Raw genomic sequence first — 17,223 nt, 5'->3', positions numbered from 1 at the left:
TGTAAAAGCATACTTGAAACTACAAAAAAATCATAGCTTTTGAAGAATAGTCTGTTTACAGGGCTTCTCTCCTGAAAGATGTCTTTTTCTTTGTAACCATTCAGTAAGGTTCAAGTGAGAGTGTTTTTCTTAGAAGACAACAACAAAAACTTACCATTTTGGAGTCAAGGTCATATGTTGTATATAAATGTAATTGTCTTTAAATCACATCATCGATCTGGTATGAAGAAATAAAAAAGTATGACAAATCTTGTCACTTGGTAGTGAAGATGTTTATTCAAAATATGTCAACAAACCATACACTTCAGAAGAGTGCAAAAATAAAAGTCAATTTTTGGTAACTTAAAAATAAGTACCATCTACAAATAGCTATGTAGCATCTGTCTGTTTAATTATAAAATCTCATAATTCAATCTAACCTTTGACACACTTCAGCATTTTCTTCACAGTTGAAGGTCCACTTACTCTCCCCCTCCCTTCTACATTTCTGTGCTAACCTTTCATTTTTTTACTTTAAAAGAATTCTTATACACTTTTTTTGGACAAATGATACAGACTATTGTTATCTTTCTACATAGAATTCATCAAAATAAAAAGTAGTTCAAATGAACTAGAAACTATCTTTAACTATCTCAAAGTTAACAGGTTAGTGCAGAATTTCTATTTTGAAACAAGGTGTAATATAATATTTTGAAAAAAATATATGAGATTCAAGGGAAATAGCTATAAGACAGAAAGGAAATCCTGAAAGACAAACTTCTGATTTAAAAAAAAAACATTAATTATTGTAATGAGGAAGAAAAGGGGGAGATGTCTAAAGAGACTGGTTTGAATGCACAGGCTCCCCATCAACAAACTTAGAATTCTAAAAAAAATAATGTACAAAAAAATCACTGAAGTTCACATTTACACAGTGTGTTAAGGTTTGTAAAGCTCTAGGCACGAAGCCCTGTAGGAATGAATATAAGTAATACAAAGGTCAAACCAAGCTGGGGCTAAAAGTAAAAATCCCTCTAGTTGGGGCAGCTAGATAATGCAGTGGATAGAGCACCAGCCCTGGAGTCAGGAGAACCTCAGTTCAAATCTGACCTCAGACACTTAACACTTACTAGTCGTGTGGCCTTGAGCAAGTCACAACCCCAATTACCCTGTTCTTTCCCCCTTCAAAATAAAAAAGCACACAAAAAAATTATTTTAGTTTGTTGTTGGGGTATGATGACGACTGAAGAAGAGATGTTAGCTTTGCTCCTCTTCTGAGTTCTCTAGATTTAACTTCACCCCCTGCCCCTAGCTTCTTAGCTCTTTTGTGTGTTGTCTTGATGTCTCCCTCATACCCCCATTAGACTGTAAGCTCCTTGAGGACAAGTATTGTCAATTTTTGCTTGTATATATAGCCCCATTCCTTACCTCCCTTCTTCCTGTCTTCTTACCTTCTTTTGTCCTTCCCTCCTCCCTCCCTTTTTTGTGCTTCCCTCCCTCCCTCCCTCTCTCCCTCCTTCCTTCCTTCCTTCCTTCCTTCCTTCCTTCCTTCCTTCCTTCCTTCCTTCCTTCCTTCCTTCCTTCCTTCCTATTGATATTCTGAAAGGAGGTGTCTTCTTCCAACTATAGGTCAGTGAATTTGATTTCTTTTATTGACAAAGCTTGAGGATTCATTACTGAAGAGTTGGTTTGTGACCATTTAGAGAGAGAAGTAATGATCACTAAGAATATGAGTTGATCTAGGACAAGTTGTACAGATTAAGGCTATTTTCTTTTTTCAAGGATGTTTTTAGATCAATAGATTAATGGGAATTCCACAGAAATAACATACCTAGATTTTAACAAGGCATTTGACAAAGCTGCTCAGTCTATTTTTTTATGTGATATAGAGAAATATGGCCTTGATGACATTAGTTGGGATTTCTATACAAACAATGGTGACAAATGCACATATGTCAACCTGGAGAGAGGTCTTCTGTGGAATGCTCTAGACTTCTGTTGTATTGAAACCTCTTTTGAATCAATTACTTGTTTTGCTTGGCATATTTAGCAAAATTGATAATGACACACAAATTAGGGACAGTGTGAAAGACTCAAGATCCCCAAAGACCTAGAAAGGGAGCGATCTAAATATTTAAATATGAAATTTAATAGGAATAAATATAGAAATCAACATGGGTTGAGCATAAGTACACAATGGGAGAAACATGGATGAGTAATAAATTATAAGAAAAATACCCAGGTACTTTAGTGAATTCTTACAAATCAACAATTTGACATGTTAGCCCCTGGAAAAACAAACAAACAAAAATAGGATTTGAGGCTGCATTACTAGTTTTAGGCTGTCTTACTGGTATATTCGGAACAATGGAAATTACAGTTTTGCTGAACTCTTCTGCCTTGGTCGGACCCACAATTGAAGTATTGTGGTACTTCCGGCATGCCTTTTGGGAAGGCTATTGACAAGTTTTTAATACCTTCTGAGGAGGAGGAGGAGGATAACAAGGAATCTGAAATCCATTTCATATGAGGAGCAGTTGAGGGAATTGCAAATGTTGAGCCTAGAGAAGATGGTACAGTGGATGCCGCACTGACTCTAGAACCAGAGGATCTGAGTTCAAATCCTGCCTTAGATGTTGAATACCTCTATGAACTTGGATAAGTTTCTTAAACTCTGTGGCACTCAATTTTATCAGAGATAAAATGAGAAGGTTGGATTACTTAGCTTCTAGGTTCCTTTTTGTTCTAGAGCTATAATCCTATGTAAATGTTACCTCTGAATCTTCCCTCTTGACCTTGAAGTCTCCAAACTTTGGAGAGGGACCAAGGTTGGACAGAGCTCTGGGTCTGGAGTCAGGAAGACCTGATTTCAGCTTTGGTCTCAGACACTTACTAGCTAAGTGATTCTAGGCAAGCCATTTCACCTTTGCCTCAGTTTCTCAACTATAAAATGGGATAATAACACCTACCTTGCGGGGTTGGCATGAGGATTAAATGAGATGATATTGTAAATGTGCTTTCCCAGTGCTTGGTACATAGTAGACATGATGTGAATACTTGTTCCCTTCCCTTCTTCATTTGTAGAATTAAAATGATGGGCTAGAGAACAGATCTAGGATCCTCTATAAGTAGGACATCACATTGGAAAAGCCTAACACTCGACTAAATAGAAATGGAAGCTGGTTGCCTTGGGAGGGAGTGGGTTTGCTCTTTCTGGGGTTTTCCAGGGAATGTTAGGTGACCACTTGCTGAGTGTGGTGTGGAGAGGAACGCTGTTGGAGTTTAGGTTGGACTAGATGGTCTTTGAAGTCCCTTTGACATTTAGCACGGGTGCTATTAGTCTACAAACCATTCCTGAATGCTGAATTTACAAAGTGCTTTTATAACACTTACTGGTCAGTTCTTGTAAAACCATTATATTATGTAAAAGCAACTGACAACCGTCGTCAGACCCAATATACAGATAAGAAAGAGACACAGGTGACAGCGATCTCATGAAAGGTTTTTCAGGAAGTTAGTGATGTAGGCAGAGTATAAACTCATTAGCTTCTGATTCCCCTTTCATGGGGACAGATTGTCTTTCTATGATTTAATTTTTATAATCTTTACAAAGAAGATTTTGTCATGAGAGAGTATGCAGATCTCAACAATTAAATTAAAAACTAAGTTTTGAACCTAGATAACCTAAGGTGGACATTGTGTAGGGTATTATTATGATAAAATGTGGAAGACAGAATAGACTTGACCAGAGACAATTTTTTAGCTGTAAAGAAAGCAAAAGTGGATTGTGGAGAGGGGTGAGCACATACAAGGTGCAGAACTTTTTCAGCTCTTTGCGACCCCGTATGGGGTTTTCTTGGCAAAGACAATGGGGTGGTTTGCCATTTCTTTCTTCAGTTCATTTCACCGTGAGGAAACAGAGGGTTAAGTGGCTTGCCCACAGTCACACAGCTAGTTTCTTAGGTCGGATGTGAAAACAGGTCTTCCTGAATCCAGGCTCAGCACTGTAGCCACCATCCCATCAAGCTACCCTTTTATGTCCAAATTAATTAGCTATACTTTCATCAGCAACTTTATAAGTCTCACCTCTCTTGGAGCACCCCAGAGCACTTTATTTTTCAGTATGCCAGCTCACTTACTTGTCCTGATAACTGGTGAAGTGGGCAGCACTATTTTACATATGGAGATATGGAGGTGTAAAAATTTTAAGGAAATTGCTGAAGGCCACAGGGGGGAAATCAGTAGTTGGAGCAGATATTATAAAGTAAACTGGTTTTGAGATGGAAGCAAAGAATAAAGATAAATAAGAACTTTAAGTTCCCTGACAGTAGTTTTATTTATTTCTGGTATCCCCCTTGGCACAGAGTATTATGTAATAAATGCTTGTTGAATTTAGAGAAGTATAAACAATTAAGGAGCCCTGCAGGAACTAAGCTTTTTTCTCCACATTGTTTATAAATAATTTGGAAGCAAGAGTAGGCAGTGATAACTATGGCCATGGAATCAGAGCTAAAAAGGGACCTTACAAGTAATCTGTCATCTTGTCCATTCTCCTTGTTTTATGGATAAAGGGACTGGGGTTCAGTGAGGTTAAGCAACTTAACCCAGGTCAAACAGGTGGTAAGTACAATTTGAACCCAGGTCCTCTGACTCTAAATCCAGAGCACTCTGGGCTGTATAAATTCTTCTGGGCAGGGAAATGTCTGACAGAAGTGATGAATTATAGGAAGTTTTTACAAGGGAGACTGAGTGGAAGGGGGAAATATCCAATCAGCTTGACTGTCAGTGTATTTTGGGGAACTGTACTTTAACTATTATAACACTGAGAAATCAGGTACAGCTAAGAAAAAGAACCTAGCACTTGTTTTATTTCCTGATAATATTGGCCCAATGAGCAACCATGGCAGAAAATGCAGATTATTTTTACAAAGGTTTTAGGTATGGGATAGGGATGGGGAAAGCTGGATGTAACTCACATGCCCTGCAAGAAGGACAGAATGGAACCGGAGAAGATCTAGAGTATCCAGTAAAAGGATGCAAGGAGTGCATCACCTTCCACAGGAAGAGAGACTTCCAATAATTGGGACTCTCCAGTTTAGGGTGGGGGTGGGGAGGCTGAGGTGAAATACTTCAGAAGTTTATCAAATGATAAATTGTATATAGAGGATGCCCACAATCTTTCTCAGATGACCCCTGAATATGAGAATCAGGGAGCATCCTTTGAATCTTGAAAGAGGTAGTTTTGAGGACATTTTTTTTTAAATGCTACTTTAGCAACCCTATTATCCTAAATAGGTTCTTCAGTACAAAATTACAAATGAATATATGAAGAGTTTTTGTCAATAATACTGAGAAAGATGCTCTAGAATATATGTGCCTCTTTCCTGGTCATCAGAGAGAGATTTTCATTTCATCACCTCTATTATACCAGACTCCTCAAAGAAATCCTCACCTCCTTTAGAAAACTCTAACATTTCAGTCTGTCCAGTTCAGTAATGTTAGGTCTATGCATCTATCTTTGTATCTGTCTGTCTGTCTCTCTCTACCTAGGTAGTTAGCTGTATATATATATATATATGTATATGTATATGTATATGTATATATATACACACGTATACATATATATGTATGTATATATATACACAGAGAGAGTATGAGTTTATGTATCTATACACACATATACATACATGAATATAGAGACACAGAAAGACAGAGACAGAAATATGTATATGTGTGTATACAAACCTTTCTGTGTTCACAAATATTTTGAGTATTCTTTAACTATTTTAGTCAAGGAAAAACATTGCCTCTGCCTCCCTCCTGCACCCCTAAAAGCAGAACATTAAGAGGTAATGGAGTCAGATTTGGCAATAATGAATAATGTGCATTTTTTTGAATGGGAGTATGAATGAAAATGCATGGATGTAGGTTTCAAGTGAAGAAGACACTTGACCTCTATAGATTTTGTTCCCATTTCTAGTTGCATAGTTATGGCCCCATGATCCTATGATCTTATTAATGGAAGAAGAATATACAGCAATACGTTTCCCATGGTAGGGGGTGTTACAAAGCAAAAAAACAGATATAATACTCCCCTTGAACATCATTGACCGATGGAAGAAGAGGCTCCTTTCTCTAATTCTGCTACATTCTTTGCCCCTTTTGTCCTTACATGCTGGTAACATATCTGAATTAGCAACCAAGATGACTAATCTTTGGAAAGGGACACAGAATCATAATATTTTAGAGCTACACTTGGAAAAGACATCAGAGATCATCCAGTCCAAGCACCCTCATATTATAGAGGAGGAAGCTGAAGACCAGGCAGAATAAGTGACCTGCCCCAGAAGCTAGACACTGCTGAAAAATGACTGAACAGCCACCCATGGCTCCAGGGACAGTGCTCTTTCCACAGGAGACATTTTTTGTATTTGTTGGGAAAGTAAAACAGAGCCAAGACCAAGGATGGGAAAGTTGGTAGTCACACTAGGTAAAGGAGGATGAGATGGAGGATAGAGAACATAACAAAGGATATTTATAATATTACTTTTTACAAATGCACACATCGTTAGTGACAGTATTTAAAAATTGCCAATAATTTAGTCATCAAATGACAAAAATGATTGATACTTTGAAATAGCATTTAGTGGCAAAGAGGTTCAGATATCGGAAACAAAAGTAGAGTGACTCCTGTAGATTTAGTGCTAATTCTTGACCTTTCCTGGGTGATATAGGGCTATGCCTTTGGAGACTTATCCAAGAACAGAAACCGTATTTTGCATTATTTGTTTTTGTTGCTGTTGAGTTGTTTCAGTCATGTCTGACTCTTGGTGACCCCTTTTGGGGATTTCTTGGCAAAGATACCAGAGTCGTTTACCAATTTTTTTTCCTCCAGTTCATTTTTCAGATGAGGAAATTGAGGCAAACAGGGTTAAGTCACACCCAGGGTAACACAGCTAGTGCCTGAGGCTGGATTTGAACTCCGGTCTTCATGACTCCAGGCCTGGTGCTCTATCCATTGTGCCATCTAGCTGTCCCATTTGTTTTTACATTGCTATTATTGCATCCAGGAAATAGGAACAAACTGAAAAAAAATTTTAATTACTTAAATATAGCACATGAAGAACTGCCAAATCTATTTTGCAATCATTCAAAATGCAAAAAAGGTGGGGGGGGACTACTGAAATGGCAATTGTATGAGTGGTTATGGTTTGGTTGTGTTGCTATTATGCTTCTAAATTGATAAAAACTATTCTTTAAAGTAGCCAAATTGTATTCATATTTTCATAGAGATGGAAGTTACCCATTCATACCCTGATGAGGCACACACACATATACCTCAAACCAGCTCTTAAGAAAAGATATGGAGAAAATATTCTATTGTGTACAACTCTGATACCCACAGGGAGACTGATGAGAGAACGCTAGTAAAGGCTATGCTTGTAAAAAAAAAAAAAAAACATGCTGTGTCAATATGGAAGGGGATTTAGGAAATATATCTCAAAAGAGAAAGGAAGAAACTAAATGTGCTCCCCCACTGGGCAGATAAGGTCTGGGAAACCTAATGAGGGGATTTATTTAATAAATGCTTATTGAGACCCTACTATGTGCAAGGCACCATGCCTAGGGCATCAAAGAATCTGATTCTTTTCCTGGACTAGCAGAGTTAAGACTTTCATATTGTACTCAGAAGACCACAGGCGTCTTCAAATATGGGAAATATAGAAAGGGGGGAAAAAGCTTTTTGAGAAAGGGTAAATCACTGTCATTTAAGAAAAAATCCAAACTCATCTCCCACACATCTGGCCCATCCCGGCTTTTGAAGCAGTTACATTTAGTGGGACTTGCTGAGCAGCTGGTGGGTTGCTATTACAGCCACCAAATGCATTTGCTCCTGGAGCCTGGGCTGCCTACAAAATGAGCAATAAAGGATGTGTGTTTAAGATGGGCCTGCACACGTCCCCTGGAAATGCAAAACTGCCAGCCTAAGCGGGTAAGTGCTCTGGGGATTTATTTCAGTTTCTCAGTATCCTAGTAAATCAGTTATAGGAAGCGTAATTTAATATCAGTTGGGGATTACTTCTATAAGCCTCCCTCACTCGTCTTTTAGAGCCAAACTTCCAAATTTAAATGGACACCGTCAAGTTGTCTAGGATCCAAATTTAGGGACCAGTAGGCCATTTTTGGATGACATTTCTCAGTTGTGGGTAAAGCTGAATATCCCTTTGGGGAGACTCTTCCTGTTCAGTTCAATATTTAGAAACAACAGATAGAAGGCACCAGGAAGCACTCTTATATGTGATCTAAGTAACTAGGGCTAACAACTGCAAAAATCTATGGGTGTATCTTGGAAAAAATCATGCATCTTAAAAGAAAAAAAGCAAATTGCTTATTAGACTAGTTAGCTATGGGAGAAGGCATTTAAATGGAGGCAACACGTCCATAATCCACTGAGACATAATTTATATATGGGCAGGGAATGGTGCAGAGCAGAGAGAATTAAGAAAATGATACTTAGGAGTTTCTGAGGCCTAATGTACAAATTGTGACTCCACAATCCTTTGCTTTCCTTTTCATTCATGTTGCATTAATGAGTGACCTTAAGGCTAACCTCTTCTAACATCTCCTCAGGCAGGACCACATATTCCATCCAGGCATAAGAGTACAATTTAAACACCTCATAAAGAGGAAACCCTCCATGGTGTTGCTCAGTGACTTTCATGTATTTGTGTGAGTGTTTATATGTATTTTTGTATACACATTCATCTCCTATCCTCCCTTCCCTCCATCATTGTTACCACCACTTTCACCCTCCGCCCATTTTTTTAGAGATATTGAAGGGAAATGAGGAAACTTTGAACCATTTGACACAATTAAAACAACTCACTGGTTGAAAAACAAGTCCAATCAGTGCCATCATTTTTCTTTGTAATGTCCATACATTTTTTTTTTTTGTGGAAAATTCAATGATCCTTGCCCTGGCTAACCAGGTAAACTACCGGCAGCCCTTCAAAGCTTTCTGGTTGAGGAATATGAAAGGCTAGAACTTGGGGTCTGTGCACATATATGATAGAAAAGTAGACTTTTGTTCATTTTAAAACTGTCTTTCCACTAGACCTCAAAGTGAGGAGCTAATTCAAAGGTGTCTTTGTAGCACAGAAATGCAGTAGGCAGTTCTGAAGTAGGTGACACATAGAAGATAAGCAAGGATGAATTAAAATACAGACACAGGGGCAAAACCTATGGGAAAAGGCAGTTGTCTGGGGGTGGCATAAATGGGTTGGATCAGATTTCAGTAGCAGAAGGTGAACATGTCAGAATAAAGTGGAAAAAAAAACAAAAAAAAAGATGCTGATGGCAAGGACAGTTTAGAATAGGTTCCAAGAACCTAATGTTTGGGAATGATATTATGAGGGGTATAGAGAGTCTGTAGAATTCATAGGAACGATGACAAAAGAAGGGAACCACACCTGGTCATTGATAGAAAGCAGTAGCTGAGTGGTTAGGTCATATTCTATAGTGAAATTCTTTCTTCCAAGTTGTGGCTGAGGGACAAACAGTTGGGTGGCTTGGTGGGTAGAGCACTGGCTCTGGAGTCAGAAGGACTTGAGTGCTAATCTGGTCTCAGACACTTACTAGCTGTGTGACCTTGGGCAAGTCCCTTAATTCTAATTGCCTCCAAAAGGGAAAAATAAAAGGTTGCTGCTAAAAAGAAATACACATAGAGAGAGCAGCCTCATAAGGGTTAAAACCTTCCAACTAGCTTTAAGCTGGAAGGCTGTTCTCTCACTCCCCCCCCCCCCCCCCCCTTTTGTGGCGATTGTTGCTGCTTTCCCCACACAGAGCAAATTATGCCTCTTTCCTTGGGTCTCTATTTGTACACAGGTATTGTAATTTTATTAAGCATGTCAGGGAAAGACAAATCCCAGAGAAATAATTAGTGGAATGGATTCTAAACTCATTTTCTGCACGTTTGAATTACAGATGAATGGGCTGGCAGGCCTGAAACCCAGTGAGGCTCGTGCAGCCAGCTGGGGCTCTATTTCTGGAGACTCACAGCAGCTATCACAGGCACACACTGGAATTTTAAATGAAAATGCCATCGCAGGCCAAATGTTACTAGTTGTTGTTTTCTTTTAAATGAAACACACACACGCACACAGCGCTATGCTCGAATTCACAGATACAGCCAATAGCTGAGGAAAATCTATTCAAGGCCAGAGGCTGGCCAGTCAGCTCGAAGGCATTCATTGGCACTCCAGATGCACTTGGTCCAGCCCCATGAAAGTCAGAGCTAGGACAGCTAAGAGACGCGCTTCGGCTTGGTGTTCTCTTTTCCCAGTATAAGAATGAGCATTTTGTCAAGATGTCCATAATTACACGTAATGTTCTCGGGGGTTGATGTAGGATCTCCCAGGATCCGAGCCTTGCTGATGTGTGTCACAGCTCCAGTCTTTGTAACGTGTCTGACTGTAAAGGGGATACATCTGCTGAAGCCCGTCTTCCCCCTCTGGATGGTCCTCTTCATAGTCAAACTGTCTGCCATTTACCACAGTCTAAAAATTCAAACATTGCTTACATTAAACATATCAGCTGTTTGCATTCTTCTAATTCTTGGTTACTCTTAGGTAAGAGCATAACTCGGTCTATGTATCCTTACGTCCCCCTCCCTCCCCACCCCCCCCCCACACACACACATTCACCCCCCTTGCAATTCTTCCACCAACCATTAAGTGAAAACTACAATTTTCTTGTCATTTGGGGATAAAGCAGAAATCATTCTTGGGGCAAAAGTGGTGTCATTCCCAGGATACAAGATATTAAGCAATTTAGGGGTATTTAGTGTGTGACCAGGCTCAGATTTTTGAATTTAAAGACAATGTCATTGAGAATATCATTGGAAAGACAAACAACTATGGAAGACCTTAGAACTCTGATCACTAGAATGTTCAAAAGTAGGACTCAAGATGAAATGTGACACCTACTTTCCTTACAGAGAGATGATGAATTTAGAGTATAGAGTGTAGACCCAGAAAGGTTCTTTTGGACATGGCTAATGGGGTAATTAATTTTGCTTGACTATACAAATTTGGAATGTGTACTTTTTTTCTTTTTCTCATTTCTGGTGGAGGAAAGAGGAGGTGGGAAGGAGAGAAGATGAATTTTCATTGATTAAAAAAATAGAAATTTAATATAAAAGAAGACAATGTCACTTCAAAGGTCAGCTAATTTTATGATAAACCAGGAGAGATAAAAGTTGTGAAGCTCAGGAGTTTCTTCCCACAAGGTCTTATAGACTGATAGTGACAACAGAGACTCAGTAAGTTCAAGGAGTTCTAACAATTAGAAAAACCAAAAATTAAACAAATAGAACTTGGAATTTGTGTATAGGAAGATCACAGTACTTTAAAAGATTTTAGAAATCATTAAGTCTACCATTTTCGTTGAACAGCTGAAGAAATGGAGGCCCAAGGAGACTGTGTCTTAGCCAACATCATATATGTAATTAATGAAAGAGCCAGAATTTGAATCCAGGTCTTTTAACTTTAACTTGTATGTTCTTCCACTACACCATGAAAATCTATGAGTAAAAAATGAAACCCTACTTCACATGCACTACTCTAAAAAACCACCACAAAAAGCCCTTTAGATGTAAAAATTTTTCCTTGTTTTTTTTTCTATTTATGTCATGACTGACACCTATTATGAAATATATTATTCATAATTCTTAATAGTGTCTAGGCTGGCGTCTCCCAACTTCCAGTCCAAGGCAAGGACGTATGGATCCAAAAACAATTTTAAAATGGATTCCCTGTCTCATGCATTGAGTTTTCCCATCTATTATTAGCCCTACTGTTCTCTAGCTTCCATCCTTATACACTAAACAACTTGAGTATTTAAAAGACAGAGTGGTTTGTGGTGGAGAATTGTAATACTTTACTGGTCAGCAGTATAGTTTCTGTCAAGAGACACTAGTCTAGGACACCATAAACAGGTAATGTTCCTCTCAGAATAGTCATTTATTTCATAGGACATGATGTCTACTGCTCAGGAAGGACAAACCCTAAATATTTTATAAAATTTTATTCTATCAGACACTCAAAGACAATACTGAACATAAGAAGAAAAAAAAGAAGAACCTTCATAGACTTAAAATAGCACTTTGCTACTATGAAAATTGTGGCCCAGTCAAGTTCACACCTAGAATAAAAGCTTATTACTTACAGTATGCTGAAAACTGCCTATTTCTCTTTCTTTGTACTGACTCTGCAAAGGAAAGTGTTCTCTCTGTAAGAAAAAAAATACAATATTTGCTTTTATCACATATACAGAACTATTGCAAAACACATCCAATATAATACAAAGAATCACATATAAAAGAACTTACTTTAAACCTTATTAAAAATCTATTCAATTCACAAAAATCTCAAGGGAAATACTGAAAAAAAAAGTAGAAAGGAACGGGGCCTGGCAGTACCAGATCTTAAAGCAGTAATTATCAAAGTTACATGGTATTGGTTAAAACTTAAGGAGGTTGATCATCAGAACAGATTAGGTATACAGCATAAAGAAACAAATGGACATAACGTTTTATAAATTCAGCTTATGGTATAAACTCATGCTAGAAATATTCACTTTTCAATAAAAACAAAACAAAATAAAAAAAACTGCTGGGAAAACTGCAAAGCAACCTGTCAGAAATTAAATATAGACCAATATCTCACATCATATATCAAGATATATGAGCCATCACCTAGATCATTATCACACAGTAGAAGAGTTCATGACCAAATAAGGAATAGAGAGGGTCAGAGAAGATAAAATAGACAATTTTTTTTAAAGCAATTTGGGTTAAATAACTTGCTCAAGGTTACATGGCCAGTTATTTCTGGGTGTGGTGCTAAGTATCTGAGCCTGGATTCGATCCCCCAGGTCATCCCGATACTGGAGCCAGTGCTCTTACTCGCTGTGCTACCTGGCCACCCCAAAATGGACAATTTTGACACTACAAAATTAAAAGCTTTTTTTTGTTCAATGAATACTATAATAGTTAACTGGGAAAAAATCTTTACATTAAGTTTTTTTGATAAGAGACTCCAAGATGAATAAGGATTTGCTTCAAATGTATGAGAATAAGAACCATTCCCACAATAAATACATGGTCAAAAGATATCAACAGTTTTCTTTTTAAAACTTTTCTTTATTTTGTTTTTAATTTATGAAATAAAACAAGTGTTTCCATAGCATTATATATATATATTTTTTTTGCTTTTTGGAGGGCAATTGGGGTTAAGTGACTTGCCCAAGGTCACATGGCTAATTTTTATGTTAAGTGTCTGAGGCTTGATTTGAACTCAGGTCCTCCTGACTCCAGAGCGGATGCTGTATTCACTGCACCATCTAGTCACCCCCAGCATTAGAATTTTTAGAAAGGGATGACTGCACAAGAAAATGCACATGAAACGCCTGACAGTTCGAGCCCCGTTTGCCTACCTCTGCACTTGTTTTGATGGTATGAGAAAAACACAGAAAAGCAATATGCTCTATGGAAGAACTTTTTTTATATACACTTGTATCATACTGGAAGCATGGCTCAAGAGAGAAGGAAATCTCTCAGTTGGCCTTAGTCTGATATTTTGGATAGGCTTAAAGCTGAGAAAAATATGCTCTGCCCTATTTAGCGGCCTTTGTTCTTGGGTTTACCATCAACCCCATAGCTGAACTTTCCTACATGTGCTGTTGTCTATCCCATTTACAGTAGAGTGTGAGCTCCATGACAGAAAGGACCACTGTCTTTTTCTATTTGTATCCCCCTCACAGAGTTTTGCACATGATAAACACTTAATAAATATTTTTACTAATTTATCCCTTCCCCTATCCCAACTCACCAACACAATCCCAAAAATATAGGGATATACCATACCATAGAGCAGTTAGGTATGCAGTGGATAGAGAGCTGGACCTGGAGTCAGGAAGACCTGACTTCAAATCTGACCTCAGATATTTATTAGTTGTATGACCCTGGGCAAATCATTTACCCCCACTTGCCTCAGTTTTCTCATCTGAAAAAATGAGCTAGAGAAAGAAAGGGCAAAACACTCCAATACTTTCATAAAACAACAATAACAACAACAAAAACACAAAAACAGCCCAGAAAAGGGGTCATGAAGAATTGGACATGAGTGAAATGACTAAAAAACAACAAAATACCATACCATCCCCAGGCTCATAGACAAAGCACAGTGCTTCACACCCAGGAGGCATTTAACAAACTCTTGTTAATTGATTGATTAAAGGAACAATTATTTCTCTCTTCTGGTAGATAATGGTCAGCTCTTGATCATCTAAAGGGGGTTACCCACTTTGTGATAACTGTGGTTCACACTTATATAGAGGTTTCCAGTTTACAAAATGCTTATCTTATAGCAAGCACATTTTCTTTGGCAAATGTTCGTTCCACCCATTTCGCTCACCATCACAAACAGGCTTCTAGTTTACCTGTCCTACAGTCAATGTCTACACCAGAAATTCAAACTGGCACAAGCCTGAGCCAAATGTAATTAGGAAAGTATAACTGCTGCCCTAGAGAGCCCTTAAAAAGTACACTCGAGGCAGGCATATTTCACTGTTTGCTGCTCTATTGTTTTACATTTTCCAGGCCATTGCTGTCTGAATTGTGGGGAATGACTTCTATGCCATTCTAGCATCTAAATGGAAGACTGGAAACATTTCCAAAGATATTATAGTTATTTCAGTATGCCTTATTCCCTGTGATTGAGTATCAGCTCCAAGAGGCTAGGATTCTGTCTTTTTAATCTCTGAATCTCCCACAGAATTTTGGAAGGGTTCAATACATGTTTATTGAATTGAATCAAAGTAGATCAGAGCTCTGACTTAAGGACAGATGCACAAGATACCTAAGCTACAAAAAATTTAGTTCATTCTTTCGAGAAGGTGTATCAGAATTTTGAAAAAGACAACCCTAGTACTTACTGTTTCCTTCCCTACATCTACACACCTTTTACTTCACAACACTAAATCGGGAAGGAGTGGTGGGAAGGGAGGGACAATAAATTTCTCTTTTGCAAATGGCAGTGATTTTCTGGTAAGTAGCACAGCAGAATCAATTAATTTCTATAGCAGATCACCTGTCTTTGTTTCTAGATCTGACAGTTTGGTTATAAAATATATTTTAAAATGATACTGAAAGACCCTCAGTGCTTCTTAAACTGTGGGTCTCAATCCCACAACAGTAAAAGATTCCTGAATGTGCAATTGCAGCGGCAAGCACCCCAGCGTCACCAGGATGGCTGCCAACACAGGTTCTTAGATCTGCATTGCTAAAGGAAAGCAATTCAAAATGGGTTAACAAGATTACTTTAATCAATCAAACATATATCTTTCACCTAGTTCAGGGGAAAAAGGTCAGCACCCCGAACTTCAGAGTATACAGACAGAATTATAAAGACAGAGAAACAGATCAAGCAGACAGGTTTCCAGACTGTCCAACCATTACATCCATACCAAATCACAGTTACCATCAACATCTGGGTTTTTCAAAGGGGGGGGGGGGGGGGCTCTCAATGACTTCCCAGAGTCTCATCTGATCAAATCACACAACACTTTTCAAAGTGAGCCCCAAAACAAAGCCTCACATCAGGGTTTACATAGCCTTCTCCTGGGTCAGAGAATGTAATAACCCTCTTGACCCACTGACCAATCAAAAAGCATCTCCTGAGAAACAAGCCTCCCACCACAGGCTCCAGGTGCACTTAAGCCTAGGGGCAGGGAATATCTTAAAAATTTACATTCCCATTACAGTAATGACCAAAAATTAATTAAAAATCAAATGTGTAATGAATCTGAGGTGTTTCTGGCAGCACTTGCCTGTGTTACATCATGCAACTTCCTTTCAGCCTTGGTTCCAAACACACAGCATGTGCACTTTGCACTGTGTATACCCTCAGGCCACACAACTGCCAACTAAGGCTGCCAAAAAGCAAAAAGGGGTCATGAGGGCAAAATATTTAAGAAACCCTGCTCTAGATAACCACCTGTCTTCAAAATGTACAAATCATTGCTCTCAAACCTTGGGTACAGAAAAGATGTCTGGCAACCTTTACTGTCCCCGGTGTTTCTCTCAGGTCTACGTTTTCTCTCCTCTATGTTATTCTGGTGTAGAGATTCTAGTCAATTGTGGTGAAAAGGTGAAAAATAGAAGAAAAAAAAAGAACTTACAACCTTTGGGAAGCAGTAATAAAATATGAGCTTGAAAAGTCAAGTCAGCACAAGCACCTACTATGTGCCAGGTACAGCAATACCACTGAGGACAGTTCTTGCTCTCAAGGAATGTAATGAGGAAAATAACATGCAAAAGCTATGTACAAATAAACTACGTATACAAGATAAGTAGGACATCATAAATAGAAGGAGAGGCATCAGCATTAAAGAAAACCTGGAAAAGCTTCTTATAAAAGGTAGGATTTTCACTGGGATTTGAAGGAAGAGCCAGAGAAGCCAGGAGATGAAGATGAGGAGGGAGAAAATTCCAGGCATGAGGGACAGCCAGTGAAAATGGAGAGAGGCATTGGAAGGCGGCATGTCTTGAGTGAAGGAAAGCAAGGAGGTTACTGTTACTGGACGTCAGAGTATGCAGATGGGAATAAGGTATAAGAAGACTGGAAAGGTTAGAAGGGGTCAGGTTATAACGTACTTTTAAATGCCAGAGTATTTTGTATTTGAGCTTGGAGGTAACAGGAAACCATGTGGATTTTATTGGATAGGAGGGTGACGTGGTCAGACCTGAGTTTTACCTGATCACTTTGATTGGTGAATAGAGGGTATACTATATAATGGGGAGAGGACTGAGAAAGAGAGACCCAGGTGATGAAGATCAGTTCTGGGGTGGTGGCAGTCTCAGAAAAGTGCCCAGGAATAGAGCATCCTACCCAGGGTAGATTTGTGCAAATAATACACAGATCTTATAAATGCATACTGCTCGCAGATACCTATTTTAAATAGCTGATTGTAGCCAGTGTGGAAATACTAGGAATGATTACTGAGTTAAACTATCCAATTCAATTGACTGACTTTTCCCTTTTATCTAAGCATCTTAGAATGATTTATTTAGAATTGGAACATGACTTAGAGGCCACTGAGTCCATCATCTTCATTTTATATGGGAAGAAACTGGGGCACAGAATGGTTAAGTGAAATGCTTGGAGTCCCACAGGCAGTAAGTAT

General features: G+C 38.5%; 1 protein-coding gene across 1 annotated transcript in view; it reads right to left on the bottom strand.

Annotated features, from left to right (window-relative positions):
• Positions 1-257: 257 nt before the first annotated feature.
• NECTIN3 (nectin cell adhesion molecule 3) overlaps positions 258-17,223 on the bottom strand; it is a 207,130-nt gene continuing 190,164 nt past the window's right edge. The window contains exons 8-9 of the mRNA XM_069069819.1: positions 12,205-12,267; positions 258-10,535 (exon numbers count right to left, since the gene is read on the bottom strand). Coding sequence (XP_068925920.1) covers positions 10,356-10,535; positions 12,205-12,267 — 243 coding nt within the window. The 3' untranslated portion in view covers positions 258-10,355. The remainder of the gene's footprint in view (positions 10,536-12,204; positions 12,268-17,223) is intronic.

Source organism: Petaurus breviceps, unplaced genomic scaffold, assembly GCF_028583685.1.
Source record: "Petaurus breviceps papuanus isolate PSGF00001 unplaced genomic scaffold, PetGlider_PUasm1.0 90792, whole genome shotgun sequence".
Taxonomy (NCBI): Eukaryota; Metazoa; Chordata; class Mammalia; order Diprotodontia; family Petauridae; genus Petaurus; species Petaurus breviceps.
The sequence above is the reverse complement of the archived record's forward strand: the minus strand, read 5'-3'. Positions and strand labels throughout refer to the sequence as shown.